Source organism: Gymnogyps californianus, chromosome 1 (genome assembly GCF_018139145.2).
Source record: "Gymnogyps californianus isolate 813 chromosome 1, ASM1813914v2, whole genome shotgun sequence".
Taxonomy (NCBI): Eukaryota; Metazoa; Chordata; class Aves; order Accipitriformes; family Cathartidae; genus Gymnogyps; species Gymnogyps californianus.
The window spans coordinates 66,785,299-66,806,252 of NC_059471.1; the positions used below are offsets into that span (position 1 = coordinate 66,785,299).

Below are 20,954 nucleotides of genomic sequence, written 5' to 3' on the forward strand. Positions count from 1 at the left end.
GAGCGCGGTGCGCCGCCGCTGCCGCCGCCCCCGCCGCTTCTCCGCGCTCCCGCCGGTGCCGCCTCGCCCTGTCCCCTGCCCCCACCATGGCTCGCGCCCAGGGCGCGCGGAGGCTGCTCGCGGCGGCCGCCCTGCTCGGTAAGGAGGGAGGCGGGGCGGCCGCGGCCTGTGGCGCCCGGCGGGGCGGCGGGGGGGGTCGCCGCGGCCTGGGGCGGTCGCCGCGGCCTGGGGCGGCCCCGGGCGGCCCCGGGGCCGGCGGCGCTGGACGCGGCACCTGCGCGCCGGCTGTAACTGGAAACCCGCCCGTGGGCTCCCACCTGCTGTTGCCATTCCGGGGCGGTAACGCTGACGCCGGGGGGTCCCAGGCCTCCTGGGGGCGGCGGCGCGGCACACAGCTGGGCCGCGGCCCGGCCGGGGCTGGGGGCGGGGGGGGGCAGGTCCGCCCGCGAGGGTCCCCGGCCGCAGCGCCCGGTGCTGGGAGGCGGTGGGTCCTTCGGGGACGTCATCCTTCCCCCTCCCTGCACCGGGCCGCTGCGGCTCCCGGGAACCTCTGGCAGCTGCGGGAGGTACGAGGGAAGGATGGAAGGACGGCGGCGGCTGCTGCTGTGCTTGGGGGGAAGAACCGTGTAGCGCCCGGGAGCGCTCGTCTGAGCGTCTGCACTGGACCTAGGGACAGCGCTCCGGGAAGAACCTGAAAATACACCTTTACCTCCCACGAGGCATGGAAACGCAGGAACTACTGATGTCATTGCTAGGAAGTAGCGCCTTTTCTATAGAGCATGTAGTGCTCCCTTACTTAATGGCTTTCATCCTGCCATATCTTGAGAGAAATCTGAAATGTCGCTGGAGTAGAGAGATTTTAGTGCCTTGATGAGACGGTTTGTTAGTGCAGCAAGAGTGTTTTATGAGGAAGCATATCTTGCTTGTTAACTGATGGCTACCTTGCTTTAGCTTTCTTGCCTTGAAAACCACATCATGCGACACTATCAAGTTTCTGAAATGTGGCTTGGCAGCAAAGGAAACTTTTTCAGCGGCTAGCAAAAGTATTTCCTGAATAAAGCAGCAGTTGAGAACGGTTATCTGCTGTCATTTTGGAGATTATAACAGCCTTTGAAACTCTTTTAACTTTTCTTTGGTAGTATCTTTATCATTGTTGACAGTACTTCAGTTTCAGTGATCCTGAAAGATGTCACTCACAAGGGGCACTGAGCAGTTCAAATATCCAGCTCTAGCGAGCACAGTGGCTTACAGTGCTATCAGACTTGCTTTTTAGGATTGGGAACTTAAGTGGCATTGAACTGGTGTTATAGTGGGAATTCTTTGTATGGCTTGTTTAGTGGAGTTATGGTTTAAATGAAGAATTGCTTTTGTTTGCTTTCTAATCAGCCTATGTAGTTTTTAAGTGGTAGCACAGATAATATTTTCTGGGACTGTAGTAGTCTTCCTCTGCTTAATTGGCACTTTATGGCATGTAAAATGTGTTAGGTTTCTGCAGCTGAGGCAACAGACTAGTTTATTTTACTACAGAGTAACTATTTACTGACAGTCAGGACTTTGTACCAGTGTCTAGTAGCTGGATGTTTCTACATAACTTTATCCTACAATCTCAGGGGAAAACTTTGTGGTGCAAATGGAGCCCCCTTCTTGGAGTACAGATAGCCTCCACCATCTTCTGCCAGAGTGTGGGGCTTGGGTGGTAGTGAGGGGAGAAGAATATGAGATAATGAGAAGGTATGAGCTGAATTCTTTAGACGTTTTTAGCTCGTTTGCAGCCTTGTAGTCATCTGAGTGAACACTGATGAGGATAAGGTAATGATCACAGGAGGCTGAAGGATTAGCGTGGGTGGGTCAGATGTGAAAGCTTGTTTGGCAATGCCTTGACTTTGGGACAATAGAAAATTTGTTTTCCTCCAGAATACCTCACCACACCTCTCTTACTGTTTCAGTTTTTCATTCACATCAAGCAGCAAGCACTAAGCTGAGCGTTTCATATGTCAGCATTAAGTATTTTGTGTTGAATTTCCTCATTAATATCAAACGTGCATGTGGAATGAAAAGAAGATTTAGGTAGTACAGTGATAAATACAGGGAAAGGGGGCTATGGGAAATGAAGTACCTCCCTTCAAACTTAGCTGCTGCTTTTTGAAATATGGAGGAAAATGGTGCTTGTCTGTTCAGCCCGATGGGTCAGTTGGGTTGTGTGCCAAGCCCAACAGAGCTGCTTGTGCTCTTAGAGTCCTAGAGCACCTGTAGTTTTTTTCCTTACTGAAACACAAAAAAGTCAGAGAAAACACTTCTGAAAATCTAAGTTTAGAGTCAGACATGGATTCAGTATTAGTGAGTAAATAATGAAGTGTCTGAGATTTGGGGAAGGAAAAATGAATTTGACGAGGTAGTGTGATGCCATTTCAGGGTCATTGACACATAATCCATGTGTTTCTATTGCACAACTCTAGTCTGAAGGGGGAATTTCAAACCTTGCTGCCAATGTAGGGATAGCTGAGAGAAACTTGGATAATAAATTCCAGCCAGTGAGTAATTTCGTGTTGTATTATTTTCCTCAGTTTTGGCATTGCTAGCTGTATGGAACTGAGGCCAAGTATAAATTAGTTTTCACAAAATACAACCACTTTTATGTTGTGCGACTTTCGAAACATTGTTTTACCAAATGCTGGCCTTAACATAGTGTTTGCATGATAGCTTCTTTAAGTGTGTTGACACAGTCTCTAAGGATCTGAAGTTGTGTGCTGGTGCCAAGCCTGTCGTCGTGTGATAGGTTGCTCAGCTTTGACTTCGGCAGCTTTTCTGACTTGTAAAGTAACTTCTTACTTGCTGAGTAAGAACTCCGCAGGCTCCCTGCTTCTGAGAGAGGCTCCCTAGGTTCCTGTTCAGGCTGACTGAGAGGTTTCATTTTTGGTGTAACCTGCTTCTAGATTGTTCTGTAGTGAATAGGATGTTTTCTAATCAGTAGCAGATGATAAACTGAAGAATTACCTCTAGGTGCGGAGGAACCCTACTCAAAGAAAAGATGGATATTTTATTGAGAAGTTAACTACTGTTATCTCTGTTAAGCCTTTCTATGTCTTAAAGATAAGTTATTTCTAGCACTAAGAAGGCACGCCTCGCCTTTGCTTGTTGCAGCTTAACTGCAACCCTTTGTCTTTTCTCTCAAGTCAGACATGATTATTTGGAAATTCCTTGAGAAAGCTTGGTGCCATAATGGATTTCTTGGTATTTATTCTCTTCAGCTTGGCAGGAGACCCTTTTGGGTATGTGAGTGGCAGTAGTTAAAACAGCTGTTTGAACACATCATTGCATTATCCTAATTCTAAATTACATATTTTAAAATGTACCTTATGTTTTGGTAAATCAGGCTTCCTTGTTTTTTGTGCATCTGACTTCAAGATGGACTGGTGTCCCTTTCAATCTAAGGGTGACAGTTTCTTAACCTTCTCTGTCACTTGACAGCACCACTGACTGTCAGTACTGCTTTTTCTACTGTAATTCAAAGTGTGAGAGTGTTAGTAGCACCCTGGCAGTAGAGTGGGGTTTCAGATGTGGTTCAGCTCTGCGCACTGGGCGCTTCTCTAGCTGTTCCCTCTCCAGTGTTCAGGCTTGAGCACAGTAGTCCACACTTAATACATTTAGTTTTCTTGTATTAAACTTCAGTGGCTTTTGATTTGTTAACAAGGCAGAATTGAGTCTGTGTAATAGGAGAACACCAGTATGTCTTTACTCAGGGGTGAGATCTACTCCCTTCTTGATAGGAGTGGGAGAGTGGTTTTACTCAGGCAGTTGGTTTATTATCTTTTTTCCAGTATCCTCTCCTTTGGGGGGGCTTTCTCTTTAAATTGTCAACACAGTGCTCTGTCCTGCAAAACATTGTTTGGGGCCACCAGCTACCTTGAAGGATGTGTGTTAGTTGTGTGGTGTGATACAGCAGCACTAACCAGAGCAAGTGCAAAATGGACTTGTGTGAATGCTGCAAAGGGTCTAGCCACAGGAGTTCGGACCTCCCGGTGGACTCATGTAATTAGCTGCCATAGAGCTACCCCAAGACTTCCTTCCTCTAGATAGGAAACCATAAAGAAGCTTCATGTGACTAAACTTGATGCAGTTGTGCAATTCTCTGGCCAAATGGCAAGTGTACAGCTGCTAAATAGCCTTTCCTTTATAATGCTTTTGTACTTTTATAAATTTGTTTATAAAGACAGAAGTTATTCATCTGCAAACTTGAATTGAGAAACAAAATGTTTACTGCTTTAATGGAAATCAACAATACCAAAACCATAATCTGAGACTGCATGAATTTGTCTCTGTTAGTTGGCAAGGATGCATCTTCTAGGGCTGGATCAGGAACCTGATACAATCAGGTGCTGCACCTGCACAAGTGCAGCTGATTCTCTTCTCCCCTAAAGTACTCTCATCCATCCCCGAATTAAGCTCTGTTCCCCCTTTCCACCACTGTTTGTGTTCAAGTGTGTCCAACAGCAGCTGAAGTGAGTCCAGCCTTGTCTTTTCCTGCTATGCTTTCCAGATAGCCAGCGTTCAGTCTTCTGAGTCCGTTGGTGACAGGTAAGTATAACTCCTAATTTTACGAAGACCATCTTGTCTCACGCAAAGTGGTTCGTGCATCAAGTCTGTCAAGGGATTTTCCTGCTTTCAGTTGTTCCCCAGAAACGTTAGGGTTAGTAAATAGTGTGATCTTTCAAAAAATATATTATTTTTTAAGTTCTTGTTTTTTCTGTACTATCCTAAGGTAGTATAGATCCTGGATCCTAAGCAAGTGATCTTGACTTGGTTTTCTGAGAAAGGACTTGTACCAGGTGTCACTCTGGGAGTGGTGCTTACATTTGAAGACAAGTGATTAGAGGAGAGCATAACTCCTCAGGGATTTTTCCATTGTCTTTTCTGGCATAGATTTAGGAGTCTAACGTGGTGACTAAGGTCACTACTTTGTTCACAAAATGGCACCGAGATGACAGGATCCTTTCGAAACATCAGAATGAGTAAATTACTGGGCACTTCTGTTCACATGTACAATAGAAAATAAACGTTCTTTAGATAAGAACCAGCATTTCTTATCTCCTTGAATTAATGCCCCATAGATAGCAACGTTTGCTGTATATACCCTAAGAACACCCGGGCAAAGGTGCAGGGCAACACAGCAGTGCTGTAGCTTAGGTGCAGAATGATTGCGTAGCACCGGCATCAGTCAGCAAGCATCCCTTACCTTCAGAGTACTGCTGCACAGTAATTACAGGGTAGGCTGTAGTTGAGGAGTCTTTGATGTGTATGACCGGGCTGTGAGTGTGATACTGTGAGCCACTGTCACGGCGCTTGTGGGGAGTGGTTAGCTGGGCTATGCTGCAGCCGTGGTTTTCCTCCTTAATGCCATAGTCACTCAGTGTCACTGCAGACAGTCCTGTCCACTAGATATCTGTATCGCTTAAACTACTGATGATGTGGAATATGTGCCCAGGTAGATTTGGATGGCTTGCTGTCCTTTCTTCCAAGAGGGAGGAAGAAAAATACTAAAGAGGTTTTTACTTATGCAGGAAACATGACTATAGTAACAAAACCCAAATTATATAAAAGTAGCTTTTGTGTTTGAGATCCTTATTGTCAATGTTCCATGTTTCTAATAAAAATTGGAGACAAAGTGAATCATTAACTATAGTAACTGAAGTCTTCTGCAAGCAGACAGTGTAAACAATCACCATTAATATATGCTCGCTTTTTTAGAGCACAACAACCATTCATCTTTCTCCCTTAGTAGGTTTCCATTATATGGGAGAGTAACTCAAGGGTAGCTGTGCTTGGCTAGCAGGATTTCAATTATAAAAAGGTTGAAACCTGAAAGCATCTTTGTGTGGTCAAGAGATGGGGAATCCTGCCATTCTAAGAGCCTTATTCAAAAGGGCTCGGATTTAGATTGTTCAAATGTGCAAGATTGTTTTGTTAGCTTTGTAGTTTTCTGTTTAAAACAAACTTAACTTTTGAGGTAGATTTCTTTAAGACAAACTGTTACATAACCAAGACAGTCTTAGTTTCATTTGACTTGTTTATTGTACCTCAGTGTGTTAATACACTCTGCTTGGTTTTTTGATGTAGGTATGTTAGATAAGGAAGAATGCTGGATTTAATTCAAGTAACATATCTAGCTGTTGCTTCAACAGTTTAACCTTCAATCTTTTCTTGCATGAGACTGTAATTTCAGAAATGAGGTATAAAGGGAGAGATTATCTTATGATTTTCAGTTGAAAATATGCAGCTAGAATAAATATGTAAGCAGCCCTTTTTCAGAACCTATTGGAATACAAAGGAAGCATCTGAACTAAGTGAAATTTCTTTGATGCTGATACATTTTTGATGATTCCTCTACTAGATATCCATAACATTGTATTTCCAGCCAAGTGAATAATGAACTTCGCAAAACTTACTTTTTGCTATTGAAAAGTCCAGGAGCTGTTCAGCTGTGTAAATCCGAAGTACTGCACTTGCTGTGCCACAGATAGTTGTCAAATAGGGCACTGCAGTTTATTAAGAAGAGCATTTAAAGTCTGAAGTTAAGAAACTGGAGGTTGTATCAGTTTGTGTAAAATGGCAAAGAATGATACTGTTATGAGAAGTATAAGCAATATTCTCAACTTGTAGATATGTCGTGATAAAACTGAGCAATACTTTATGTAACTTAATTAGAAATATTCCCAGGACAGATTGATTCAACCTCAGTTTGCTTTTCTGTATTCTTGACATTTTGACTGTAGGCTCTTACTATTTGTGGGCTGGTGATGATTCATGCATTAATCACTAGTCGACACTGAAACTGCCTTCACAAACTCAACAGCTGCTTTCCTGCAAAACCCAGCGAGCTGTTCCTCTGCCTTAAACTGGCTGGAGCGAAGAGTAGGCAGGACCTTCTTTCCTTCAGTGTCTTGATTTGTTCTTCAGTGTGTTTTTGCTGATTTTTTCTTTGCCCTTATGTCCCTTATGTTTCACTCGGTTTCATTTGCATTCTTCCAAGACCATGGGAGCAGATGATGCTGCAGCACAGTGCTCTCTCTGATCGCCATCCTTGTGCACGTCGGCTTACTCGCAGTGAAACAGCCTTCTTGCCACTTCATCGAGGACAGCTCAGTGTCTCGTGCTGGATGCGTCTGTCTCATCACTGACACTGCAAATCCAGCAGCTGCTGAACATTTCTTAAGAAGGAACAGGGTTTTATAGCGTTTGTTCCACACTAATGAAATTGGGATTCATGTCATGGTGTGAACTTAACCTTGCAAAAATCTGGTAGTTATGCAGGTGGTATTTTTTTACTGTTTGTTCACACCCCTTATTCTCTATCCCTTAAACTTGCTGAGGGTGATTTGTCAGCTCTTCATTCCCAGAATCCGTCTTCCATTTGGTGCTTTCTGGTACCTCTGGTACCAACCTTTTGTTGTTCTCCGAATCATCTGTAATGGGCAGGTCTGTCACATTTTCCTGTAGGTCAGCAACAGTTTTCTTAATTGTTTTTCAGTCTTTTCTTTCCCCTGCATTTCTTTTTAAAACTGATTTTTTTTCTTCTTTCATTCTTTTAGTGCCTATTACTTTAGCTCTAAAATTGCCAAGATTTTTAATAGCTATCAGACAAGGGAGTCAGCATGCACAGTGAAGGTTTTCATTCTAGCACGTTTTCCATTGATAGTGTTAGTTCAAGTAGCCATGGGCTCTTATTCCCTGCCTCTATGTTGTTTTCTACACTGTGCTAGAAATCTTCAAGCAAGTGTAAGCAGCTTCCTTTTGAGAAAACAAGTGCTTGGGTAAAATGTAAACAAGTTTCAGATGTAAATTCAAATTGAAGGAAACTTTGCAAATTGAAACTTCCATGCAGAGGAGCATTGACTGTTTCTAGTGCTGCTCTGAACTGCGATAAATAACATTTTCTTTCTGAATATGTGTTTCTTAATGAACATTATGGGCTGGACGTAAAGGCAAAGTTAGGAAAGTTTTGCTTTGAAATACAGTTTTCTACACTATCCATTGTTAAGCAATTTCTTTCTTCTGTCTATCTTTGGTTTCAAGTCTAGGCTCTTTAAACAACTAGGTAAAGTGTATGAATTGCAGCTTAAGTTTTGGCCCCCTTTGGTGCTGGGGGAGGATATGTTGTTGCTAAGGGGAAGGCAACAAGGGGAAAATGATTGCTGAGTGCCAGAGAAATTTTCCAATGTGTCCCTACAACTGAAGGGCCTTCTACCAAAGTTCAGCTGACAGAAGTCCAATTTTTCCTAATAATTGTCTTAATACAATTGTATGCACCATAGTTTTGTAGTAAAAAGTTTTAAAATTGGGATTTGCTTTTTGAAAACTTGGGGAGGGAAGCTAGCTAATGGATAATGCCTCAGCTGGGTCTTTGCTATATCAGCAATTGAATGGATTAGCATGTTTGACTCCTTTAAAGCTTATTTGCTTGAGATAGTGGTTTATGTCTTGCAGCTGCTTTTTTATCAGGTTTTCTGCAAGACTGAAGTTGTTGCAAGCTGATAAAGTGCTAGCATGAAAATGGTGCAGGCTTTTTGCAGTGAGGCTTGCTTTGCGTGTGTGTGTGGTGACAAATTGAGGATCAGAAAAATAAAATGCTCTACAATGAAGAACTCGGAACACCTTGGTATGATTTCAGATACAGGAGCACTGTCCAGTTAGCCCTTACTGCAAATGAAGTATGAGATAACCAGCTTTCTGGCTGTATCCAGCCTGCCGCAACACATCCCCTAGGTGAAGCTTCATTGGCAGTGGACGCCGGTCTAAGTCCATGCTGCTGTCAGAAAGGATGATCATGCCTCCTCTCGCCACGTGCTCTTACCCTGTTAAGTCACTACTAGTGTGGTCAGTTGTACTAGTGCTCTGAGCACTGGGGCTGGAGGGGAGCGAGTGGGGGAAAAGCTGTGCTTTTGTCAGCAGCTCAGTCTGAGGTTAAACCAGTAAGGAAAACATAACCTCAGTCTGTGTCGAGGTCTTGGCCCCCATCCTCCTCTCGAGCGCAGAGAGCGCGATGGCATTAAAGAGAAGTTCTCCTGGCAAGGGTGGCATGCTCCATCACACTATTTTTGGCAGTCCCTCCAAAACATCTGCAGTCAATCCAAGGTTTCTAAATGCTGCATTCAGTGCATGTACAGCTGAGTGGCCTGGTACAGCGGGAATGAAGGCTGTGGGGTGTGCTGCGGGGGGAAGGCTGAGCGCTATAGGCATGCAGGATCAAGTATGCTAAGTCAGTTCTGGCTGAAGCTTGCAAAATAGTTGCTGTGTAGGGTGAACACTGAGTAGCTGCCTTGAACAGTATGACTGGTGTTTGTTGCAAGTTTTTCTTACCCTCTGAGGACCCAGCATGTCAACAGTTTTGTTTTGGGTGGCTTTGTCTTTTTATATGTGGGCTGTTAAATTGGTCCTCTGTGTGTTAGTGATATTGAAGCTAGTATAGAGACTGTTAATGCCCAAGTTTCCAAACTCAACTGCTGTTTAGGATGTACTCCTAAAATATACAGTTGTACGTATTTGTCTCTTTGGGATCAAAAATAAAAACTTCCGTGACACCAAGTTAACCACTTATCATTCTTAACAGGCTTTTTACAGGCTTCCTCTTCATTTGAGGTGAAAGATTTAAGTGGTAAGGTCTGCATAACCGCTGATCTGACAGTAGCCTTCTCAGTGGAATACAAAAGCAATGGGCAGAAAGAGGTAAGGGGAGTATCTTGCTGCTTGTCTCTAACTTGTGTTTATAAAATGTGTGGTATTTCTGCACACGCGCAGTATTTAAACTTTGAACAAAAGCATGAAAAACAGCTTCAGCAAAGATTTCCCCCCTCCCAGTCATGTTGCATCAACTTTATTACTGATGCTTCTTCTAATTAAACAGGGTTAAGGCTGCCTGAAACCACCACAAACAATACATGTGTGAAATTACTTTTGTGACTGAAATTCCACGTCAGTCCTTTTGGTAGCTAAAATGACTTTCATTGGAACTGTAAAGGCAGAAATGCTACCAGTTGTCTTTTGGTGAACTTGGTCATACTTAGATGGACTAAATCTGAACTAAAATGGCTGTTGGCATGTAGATTTAAACTTTCCTGAAATCTGTGATCTTCTCACTGAGCAAATCTCTAGCTTTCAGTGTATCTACAGACTAGTGCAGTGCATACAAGTTGTTCCATATTAACAGCAAAACCCTGTTAATGGAAAGTTAAGAATTTTATTCACAAATACTGTGCTTTTCAGTTTACTTTTTTGGTGTCTTTACTACTGAACAGGAATTGTGGATTATTTATAATCTCATTGCAGTTGCATGTTTCGAGACACTCTTGTTGATTTTTTTCCTAGCCATCAGTGTAATGTGAGATTAAAAAAGTTGTACTGCTTTGCCAGTGGTGCACTTGCAATGTGTGATTTGAGCTGAGAGTTATATTGCGTAGTCCACTTTTTCAGTGGTGCTGATGGTCTGAAATCCTGCTGATACTGGTATGCAAGTTTGCATTCAGAGGTGACTGCTTTCGTAATGTGCTTTTGCCTGCTGCTTCTTGTAAGCAGTAAGCTCAAAACTTTCCAGTAAACATTGTATTGGTCTTCAGGTACCATGTTACTTCTCAATATGTAATAAACTCAAAGTATTATAGCCAAACTATGTAGGCTGTACCATTTGCTTTTGTTCTTGCTCAATCGTATTACAAGAAGCAAAGCTTAAATTCTCCCATTTTTCACATGTTCAGAGTTTGCCAGATTTGATTCACCTAGTAAAAAAATAGCTGCAAATTCATAATGCTACTTGGGGGGGGGGGAGTCTAAGAGGTACTGTGAGTATGTACTGTTTCGTCCTCAAATTTCAGAGAGCAATATTCTTAGAAATCTGAGTGCCATTAATATGCTACTTGCTATATACAGGTATATAAGTAGACATCTTGTAGCATATATGAATGTCAGCTGTATGTTTTATAACAGTTTCATAGCATATTTAAAAAGCAGTAAGGAAAAGCTGTTACACCATCCTATTTATATGTGTTTTGTTTTCTGTCCCACAGTTTGCACACTTTTTTCTTCCACAAAATGCTACAGTAGAGCCACAGAGCTCATGTGGTAAAGCTAACACATCTAATCCAATTCTGGTATTGGGTTTTGGAGCAGGACATTCATTAAGCCTGAATTTCTCAGAGCGTACAGACAAGTACAAAGTTGAAGAGCTAGTTTTCCACTACAATCTGTCAGATGCAACTTTATTCCATAATTCAACTACAGGTAAAATGAAAACTTCCTTTTCTCATTGTGTAACCGTTCCAGATGTAATACTGATTTGTTTCTGTAAATACTGTTACATACTAATGCAATGTAATCTTTTTACAGGAGGAGTGAAGAAAGTATCATATAAAAATATTTTTCAGGCATATAAGGGCACAGAATACAGATGCATCAACTCCAAGCAGATCAATATGAAGAATGTGAACATTACTTTTAGCAATGTTACTTTGGAAGCCTATCTCACAAATGGCACTGTCAGTATGAACAGTAGGTATCTTGTAGCAGAAAGTGTACTTGGTGAGCTAATATTTCCAATAATAGATTATTTCTTTTTAAGTCCTGACCAATCGTATTTAGGCAGGTACAAACTGGATCTGAAGCTCTGATAGCAGCATCTTTTGAAATGAATGGACCTCCTTCGGGTTTTCTGTGTAGGGGTGTCAGCATCCATGACTAGAAGATAGTGCACTCTGTTCCCATGGGTTTTGTACAGGTATTAGGGAACATTCCTTCTGTTCATGAGTATTTATGGGTGTAAACACGTGCTGCAGTAGGTTGACTGGGCACATGGCCAGAATCCTAGTTTAAGAAGTATCGGGTAACTTCAAAGTATTATGCCTCTACCAAAGTAATTTGAACTAGTTACTACGTGCTCTGGGGAAAATTAGTGATATAATGGCAGACAATAGAGAACTGGTCTGTAGGGAGCAGATATGTACATCTTCCTACAGGAGGCTTTGTGTAAGCTGTAACAGTGGTGTTCTTTCTCTGTCAGGCTCAATCACAAAGCAACTTTTTGTCCTGATTGGTTGTATTGAAAAGCATTTTGGAGTTTCACTGCTGTAATGATTAGAAGACAAACTACTTTGTGGTGTGTTTATGTCCCTTGCTTTTGTGGCAACACTCTTCAAACATGAAAAGCCATGTAAACTGATCGCCCCTGCTATCTTAAGGAGTGATAAGTCTTTGCCTTACTTTTGGGGCACATAAGAAGTCTTAATCTTCTCTGGGAAATGTGGAATTTTTCTTACACTGTTAATCCCATTTATGCACCTGTTAAGTTGAAACGAATCTTAAAAACTAGGGTAGTCAGTGCTGGCATGGGATGGATACATTGAACAAGTGCCTTCTACAGGAGTATCTCTACCTTGTCCCATATCTCTGAAAAACACCTTGCCTGATGCATGGTAATACTGGCATTGACTTCTTTTATGGCTGCCTCGCATGACTGGCTCAGATTTCAGTGTGTATCATTCTCTTGATCAGTCTTTTCCATTCAATGAACTAGTTTGCAGCAAAGATGTGCACCTACATTTGTCATTTAAAAAAAAAAAATCTGATCTCTATTACTCCAGTCTTCAGAACTGTCTCATTTTCAAAATATGATATCTTGATCCAGTTATCATACTGGATAAGTATGATAAGTGATCGGTTATTAGCAGACTTGAACATAAGCCATGATATTGGGAAAAGCTGTTTTTCAACTTCTACAAAACTTCAATAAAATCTTCTTACTGTGTGATACTTTTAAGACCACCTATTACCTGTTCTTACATAGTCCTTTGGTTAAAAAAATTCAATATTGCATTATTTCTGGAGGGTGTTCCTTATGCAACACAAGTTTGTCAGCATTTGCTTTATTTTCTATTCCTATACTTCCTTCTCTTCTTGTTTAGATTAATATAAATGCTTTAATTTGCCATGATCGCTTCCCTAAAGTTGCTTTTCTCCATCCTGTGGTATCACTGCCTGGATGAAACTATTGATCCTCAGAAAAAACATGTGATTTCCTGTGATCCTGGGATGGACACTGGTCTGAGTTCAAGCTTTTTGTTTCAGGTTTTTTTTTTTTTGTTTCTATGTTCCTGTTATCCATACTGCCATGCTCAGGTTTTTTCTCAACTGTCATCATCCCTAAGTTTTTATTACTGTCTTGAGTCTGCACCCAGATATTTTTTTTCCATTCCTACTGCACAATGAGCTCTCTCTTTCTTGGTTTTTTTTTATTCAGATGGTTAAAGAATTCTCAGTTTATCCTTTTTTTTTAATCTTCTTGACCCTGAAATCACATTATTCTTTCCAGATCAGTTCCTTCTTTCTGTTCTTGTAGGCTTGAGACTTCCCAGGTCCTTTTGGCAGCTAGTTATTGATAAATTTTAGATCTGGAATTCTCCCTTAACTTTTTTTTCCCTGCAGCTCTTTCATTAGAGGATATTTCTGTTGGTGATCTGGGCAAGGCTCAGTGAAAGGAAGAAGAGTCAGTATTCAGTGCATCTGTGCATCACTAGTGATGGTAACTTCTGTCAGTGTACCTAGAAGTTAGTGACTGAGGTTACGGTAGTGATGATCTGCAGCTCTGAAGAAAAGGAGGCTTTCATTTTATCTGTGTTGGTAGTTTTGTCAGCTGCTTTCCTGTAACTGCCAGAAAAAGACATGAGAATTTGTCTCATCTTCAGATCTGTCTTAAAGAGTTACTAGGAGCTATGCTGTAAATCAGTTCAGTAAAAATACTGTATCGAGACTTCGCCTGGGACAAACTTCCACTTGAAGTGATTTGGTTGTTTCCATCTCTGCCAACTTCAGTAAGAGGCTGTGTGTGTTGAGGTCTTGCAGATGGAGGGAAATTCTCCATTGAAGTACCAAGTAAAGCTGCTGTTTGCTTTATTTGTTAGGAAATGATCACATTTTGGGACCTGACCAGTATCAGCCTACAAAAGATAGGGTCACTCCTCCATTCATCCGCCTTCCCTCTGCTCTTTGACTTTCCAGAAATGGAGTAGAAATAGGAAAGCGTGCTATGTTGGAGTCTGTGTAGTCAGAAGGTGTGATTAGAGTTCCTCTTTCCGAGCCATAATCCAAAGTTAACTTGCTGTTTAAGTTCAGCGGCTATTTATTAGATACCTAGCATCTGCAAGATATGTATGGATTCAATTTTAGAAGTAGGCCCTTTGAGTCAGAATTGACTGCTGCTGCAGTTGCTGTCGTCCTTATAAAGTTGCAGGTTGTTATCCCTGACATGTGGAGATGACCTTGGCTTGGAACATGGAAGCCTCTACTACAGTAATGTCTTTGCTATGACCTTTGGTTTTGGCTTAGATGTTCAACGCAGGAACCTTCTTGGCTCCCAGATCAAGTTAAGGTCTTGCTGCCAGGTGTTTCTGAGTACTCTGGCAAATAAGTCAGAGTCCCTGTTCTTTCTCTCCTTCTTTTGCCTTGGAAGTTGCTGCTGAACTGGATGAAGAGAGAAGGCAGTCGTACACATCTTCACTCAGCCTTTTACGCCCAGTGGTGGGTGGCTACTAATGCAGGACTAAAGGGAGGATGGATGTGAGAGGATATAGCAGAACATTTGCCATCAGAAGCGGTGTCTTAGAATCCCTTTGTTAAGGATAGAAGAGCCACAGCAGTGCTATGAGGACTTGAGAGGTCCAGTAGTATTTTAATGTTACTGTGGATATTGCCAGAATAATGATATAGGGTCCTCGCAACCTGGTAGTGTAACTGAGGGAGGGGAAGGAGAACAACACATCTCCTGGGAGACCACTTTTAACAGTGGGCAGGAGGACTGTTCCTCTGCTGCTAGCACACAAGTGCCCAGAGTGTCTGAGGGGTAGTCATCTCAGCCTTGCTGTGAACATATGGCAGGAACGCTGGCTCTGTCAACATAGCAGTATCTTATTTATCCTGACTTGATGGCAAAGTGAAATGACAGACATGACTGAAAGCACATGCGGTCACCATGAACTTCTGTAAATAACAGCAGAGGTGTCATTTTCACATGCCAGGCTTTAAAAGGGTCTCAGACTTTGCAGCACTAGTTCAGGTAATGCTTTACCATTGTGATTCTCAGCTTTTATTATCTCCTGTTAGGAAAAGCTACTTGAAATTGTGCCCTCCTTTCCCTTGAGGATTAAAAAGGTAGATCATCCCACAGCTTCATTTTGTTTGGTAATGACTGTTTTCCTTTCTCTCCAGAGACAGAATGCGCTGAAGATATGATCACCACTACTCCTGTAGTGTCTACAACTCCTAAACAGACTACTAGCCAGGTTCCAACAACTAGCCCAGCACCAACTGCATCGCCCCCAAATCCTGCAGTTGGTAAATACAATGTGACTGGTCCAAATGGAACCTGTGTACTTGCCTACATGGGGCTACAGCTTAATATCACCTATCTAAAAAAAGATGAAAAGGTACGTTTTTTTCTTTCTTCAAAGCCTTCAGGTTCCTTCTTTGGGGAAGGCTTGGTAAATTAGTCTAGGCTAACTTTTTTTCTTTAAAAATCCCAGTTCTTTGTAGTGTTCAACCATAATTGTCCTGTATTTGAATTGCCTAACTTGGACTAGACTAGTGATGATTCAAACAGTTCTCTTCTACTGCAAGTGGTCATTAAAGATTTTTCCATTCAGTAAGAGTACTAAACTTGTCTGTCAAATCCAGTAAGTGTATATGCCCATTCCACAGAAGCAGTAAAAATTATCAAGATATGAGTAGGGGGAATCCTATTGTCAAAGATGCCATCTAAACAAGATTTTTAAACTGCTAAATAAAATACAGGAATTTGGTCTGAGGCACCTGAATGAAAACAGTGAATGACTATTAGAAAGGAAAATTTATTACCACTGTAAAACTGGACAGGCTTGTGACTTAACTTCCAGCCAGCACCGAAGAGGCTCGGGTTTGACTTTAATGCTTAAGAGCTACTGAATGGCTGATTTCAACAGCAAAAATGCTATGTGGTTTATGTAAGATCCAGCCCCAGCACAGGTTCTTTCCCTCCATTGTTGATGCAAAGCTGAGCTTGCCAGCCCCATGGACAAACCTGTTACCCACTAACTGGTAAGGCAAAGCTATGAGGAGTGATCCCAAAGGGTCTGCTGAAGGCCCTCAATAGAAACAATGACCGAGGGCCAGCAAACCTTTATGTTCAGTAAAGCTTTTATAAGGACCTTAGATCACAAGCTGCTTTTTCCTGTCCTGTGGCTTAATCTGAGGTAACGAGGACAAGTGCAGGCAAACAAACTACACAAAAGCAGCTGTAATTTAAGTTGGATCTCAGTGATAAAGGAACTGGTGTGAGGAGGGTGGTGTCTGTATAGGATTTAGCTGCTTAATGCTGTATGTGGTGGTGCAAAGGAATCTATTGCATGTGTTGATGATGATGACTGGGAGGTAAAATCATGAGCACTGATAGCTGGTGTGTGGCTGTACAGTAGCTGGTTGTGATGGCAACTGTGTTTTAGCCACCTTAATTGTGTGAAATTCCCAAAGCTGCATTCTGTAGCATGGCATTCTAGCTCTGCTGGAACAGCTGACTTCTAGTGTAATGACCAGTGAGGAGGTGGCAAATAGGTTTTTCCAAAGTCACGTGAGGATCAACTAAGAGCTACTGAAAGGTTTCTACTTGATTGTTTGGCAAGTGCATTTAACCCACAGCCTTCTGCAGATACAGGACAGTATAAAATCACATACCATGGGCGAAGCTAAAGCATTTTGAACTGAAGTGACTTGCAAGATGATCATGCTCACAGGCGGTTCGCTTGATTGCTTCTCCATTATGTCAAAGCAGTATTCTATACCTTGTTGCCCCCTGCGTAGTGGTGGTTATTGATGTTTTTCCTTACGCTGGTAGGACCAAAGAAGTTTAGAGAAAGCAGCAGGTTATTGGCCACAGCCAGTCAGGGCTGCAGAAAGCTTTGTTAGGCATGCAAAGATGCCGTTTGTTCTCTGTGCCAGCCTGGTAGCTCAGGTGCAGCTTACACCAGCCTGTAACTTGCATGTGTATTTGCCCAGTTGTCTGTAACGTGTGGGCAAATACAGCGCTGTATGTGTGTGAGTACAAGCAAGCTAGAAGTCGACTGAATGTGTGGTGATGCGTTAGTCTCTTCAAATGTCATAACTGATCCTCTTCTCTCATAGATGGGTTTGGATTTGCTGAATTTCATACCACATAATACAACTTCTTCTGGGAGATGCGACAATACGTCTGCCTTCTTGAATTTGACTTTTGAGAAAACAAGGGTTATCTTCCACTTTGCATTGGTAAGAATCTCTAGACAAAGCATGTAGGGTCTGCAGGACTTTTCGTGTGGGGAAAACGAATCGGGGCAAGTACAAGAGAAAAAAGATGCAACTACAGGAAGGGGAGTAAATAATTCCTTTGGTTTTAATACTAGGATTTAGAGGGTTTAATACTTGGTAACTGTTGTGAGGAAAGAATATGTACATGTATGTATGCACACATACATATGTATACACAGAAATCTGTTTTGTTTGGAATGGGAATTTCTTTTAAGATTGTATTGCCTACTCACTAAAGCTTCTTGCCCAAACTGGGAACAGCCTGTGACAAGTAGGCATCTCATCTAATTGTACAAGTCTGGAACTGGATTTAAGTCCTCATTAATATTCTGTGTACAGCCCAAGGGCCATGTGCACTTGTCTTATGGTCTCCTATGATGGTTGGGAATCCTGTTTCCCACAGCCCTGCCCCAGCGCTGTATTAGAGCTGTGTACCCTTGAGGACTGAATCCACTGTGTTTGTCAGAGAGCTTCATGCTCCTTTTAATACTTGCGGGATTGATCAAATGCATTCACTTTGACCTGTTGCTATTAAAGCTGTATCTGTAGCACAGGTGAGATCATTGCACTATCCTGGTTAAGGCATGGGTGGGACTGTGCCTGCAGTGTGGAAGTCAAGTCAGCAGTCTGAGGGGTGACAGTCCCCCTTTCTCTGCCCTTCCCTCCCCCAAAGTAATCTTCCCTAAGGTGCATACCTTCTGTAGCTTTTCTCCTAAAGTGCAACTAAGCCCTTCCTTTGGATGCTAATCCCAATTGTGGGCTATCCTTTGAAAACCTTTCTCAAAATGCATGCAGAATTGAACCTGAATGTTAACACCTTATGTTGTACATCATTAGCTTAAATGACAACTACTGCTTTGTTTTTTTTGAAAGAATGCAACTACTGAAAAATTCTTTCTGCAAGGTGTGAATGTAAGCACAACTCTGCCTTCTGAAGCAAAAGGTAGGGACTCTTAAGAAGTCTACTTTCAATGACTACTTCTATAAATATTAAGGGTTGCCTGCATTAAATAAGATGTTAGAAATGTTGGGGATGAATGTATCGAATTTCAGCTCTATGAGTTTACAGCTCCTGCTCTTCAGGATTCTGTAATAAGACTTTCTCTTACACAGTTCCAAAGTTTGAAGCATCGAACAACAGCATGAGTGAGCTGAGAGCTACAGTAGGGAACTCCTACAAGTGCAGTGCAGAGGAGAATCTCCAGGTCACGGACAAAGCCCTTGTCAATGTATTTAACGTTCAGATCCAGGTTTTCAAGATTGATGGAGACAAATTTGGGGCAGGTAAGAGGTTTACATGTTGCGGGGGGAACCTAAGATTTGTGAAGTACACTTTGATATAAACATAATATTCTGTAGTCAAAATTGTGGGTGCTACGCTTAGTCTCTGCATGCCCTACTACAGATGTTGTGGGGGCTGATAAGGTGTCTGAGTTGAGGCTAGTGTGAGAAGTATGTAAAAAGCTTTGAAATAACTAGGACTTCTTCCTTGTGGTCCAGGGAAGAGTTAAGGAAGAATGTGAACTTTCCCTCCTGTGTGCAGACAGTTGTATGAAAGGGGCAAAGTTCTAGGAAGTTCCTGACTCTTTAACACTGTCCTTTGTGACTGTGGTTAAAGCAAAACGGCTAGGGGAGGAGTCGCATGGATGTATTTATGATGGCTAAGCTTGTGCGTAACAGTAACAGCTCTTGAGAAGGAAACAATTATTATAAGTCTCCATGTTGTGCATACAACTAGTACTAGAACAGCTTCATCCTGAATGATCATAGTTAGTGGACTTGGCTTCCTTTTGGTTGTTGGCAAGCTAAGCTAGAAGTTAACTTGAGCCAGTTTTATCTATATGCTGAGAGCAGAAGCTTGGAAGTTCTGGATATATAGCCATCTGTTGGTGTGCTGGTGCCTAACATGGATCATCTTCTCTCTCTCTCTTCAGTGGAAGAATGTCAACTGGATGAAAATAACATGCTGATCCCTATCATAGTTGGTGCAGCCCTTGCTGGTCTTGTTCTAATTGTCTTGATTGCTTACTTGATTGGCAGAAAGAGGAGCCATGCTGGATATCAAACAATTTAATGACTTGCACTAAAATCCAGTGTAGATGAAAAGCAATTGCAAGAGGCTGGGAAAAAACCCCACACATTTCCCCTGAGCTAAGATTGATATTGTAAGGGAACACCTTTTCTTGCAAATTGCTGCTTCTTTAAAGTCTGCTTTATTAAATGTGAAATCATCTTGCAGCATTTAACTATGCACAAAAATAACTTCTGAAAATTCTGGTGTTTAATTTTGCTAACTAGTTTAAATATTTACCCACTTAGAAACAAGCTAAAAGTTTTTAAGGGTGCTTTTTTGGAATTGGCATAAGGTCATGTCAGCTAAAGATTCCAGAGAGGGATGTTGCTAATTCACACTGACTCAGTTTCAGAACTCTTAACAAAGGGAAAAAGTTCATTCTTTGTACTGCTGCCATTCAGCGATGATGTTAATTATACTGATGATGCATTTAAAAAAATTCAGTAACAACTGACAAAATTGAAATCTACAATCTAAACTCCACCTTGTCTCTTAGGTGTGTATTTTTTACTAAGCTTTAAACTCAATGCCTGGCATATGCAGGGTGTGAATGACGCAATACTCAGACCTTACAGGAACTCTTTATGATTGGACAACTCCCCTGTTTGATATTTTTGATGCTATGCCAGCTTGTTAGGAGCTGGTACTTTTTTAAAATGGGTGTTATTTTTATTTACGTTTTTTTGTAAAGTGTTTTCAGTCCGTTCTGTTGGAAGGTCCAGAGAGATCCTGTTACTGCACATGTGTACAATATAGATCTCAATCTGCTGATTCTCTTGCTTTAAACTTGGCTGGGGGGTTGTACACTTTAAGGATCAGTTCTTATGTATGCATTGCCTGTAACAATGCTAATAAAGACACTTTTTTTCTGTATATCTTTGTTGCTGATCACTCTTAAAAAGACTTGACCGTTTGGTAAGTGCTAAAGTCTTGGTTTGGCTCTACTTGGGAAGCTTTAAATGATCCTTAGTGTGGAGTTATGTTAAACAAGTGTTGAAGTTTTTTCTCTGTGGCACAAAGGTGAGGCTTAACTGTGTATGCATCTTCAGAACAGTCCCTTGTTCTGGACTTTGTGCTTGGAAACAGGTAAAGCTTCTGTGTATCAGTAACCTGAGATCTGGAGAAGTTAACTCTTCCATTAAATTGCTGCTTGCTGAGAAATGTCAGTGTATTGGTCTGCCCTGCTAAGTATTGCTTTCTGAAAGTGCTGCTAAGATACTTGGTATAAGGACTGTGTAAATGATATTTTATGTTTTATTTTGAAGTTGGATTCTTATCACAGAGTAGGAGACACATGTCTGCTGAGGTCTATGTGTGTTGTAATGTGCTGGAAATGAACCTTTGTGTTTAAAGGTTCCCTGACTCCCTCCTGCAGTAATGTTTTGCTGTTAACAGTACTAGCTATGCAGGGCAGGAACCAAGGCACACTGAAACATTGCACAGAATGTTATTCTTCTGACAGGGAGAACTGAACACATGGCAGTAAGGCTGGTATACTTTGGACCATCTGCCCTGCTACCTTGAAGGTAGC

General features: G+C 41.8%; 1 protein-coding gene across 1 annotated transcript; it reads left to right on the top strand.

Moving 5' to 3' along the window:
* LAMP1 (lysosomal associated membrane protein 1) lies at positions 1–20,296 on the top strand. Its single transcript, XM_050915354.1, has 9 exons — positions 1–138; positions 9,605–9,720; positions 11,055–11,268; positions 11,374–11,535; positions 15,244–15,461; positions 17,188–17,310; positions 18,223–18,292; positions 18,463–18,633; positions 19,284–20,296. The coding sequence occupies exons 1-9, from the start codon at positions 87–89 to the stop codon at positions 19,421–19,423; spliced, it is 1,266 nt and encodes a 421-aa protein (XP_050771311.1). The 5' UTR covers positions 1–86; the 3' UTR covers positions 19,424–20,296.
* Positions 20,297–20,954: the final 658 nt, after the last annotated feature.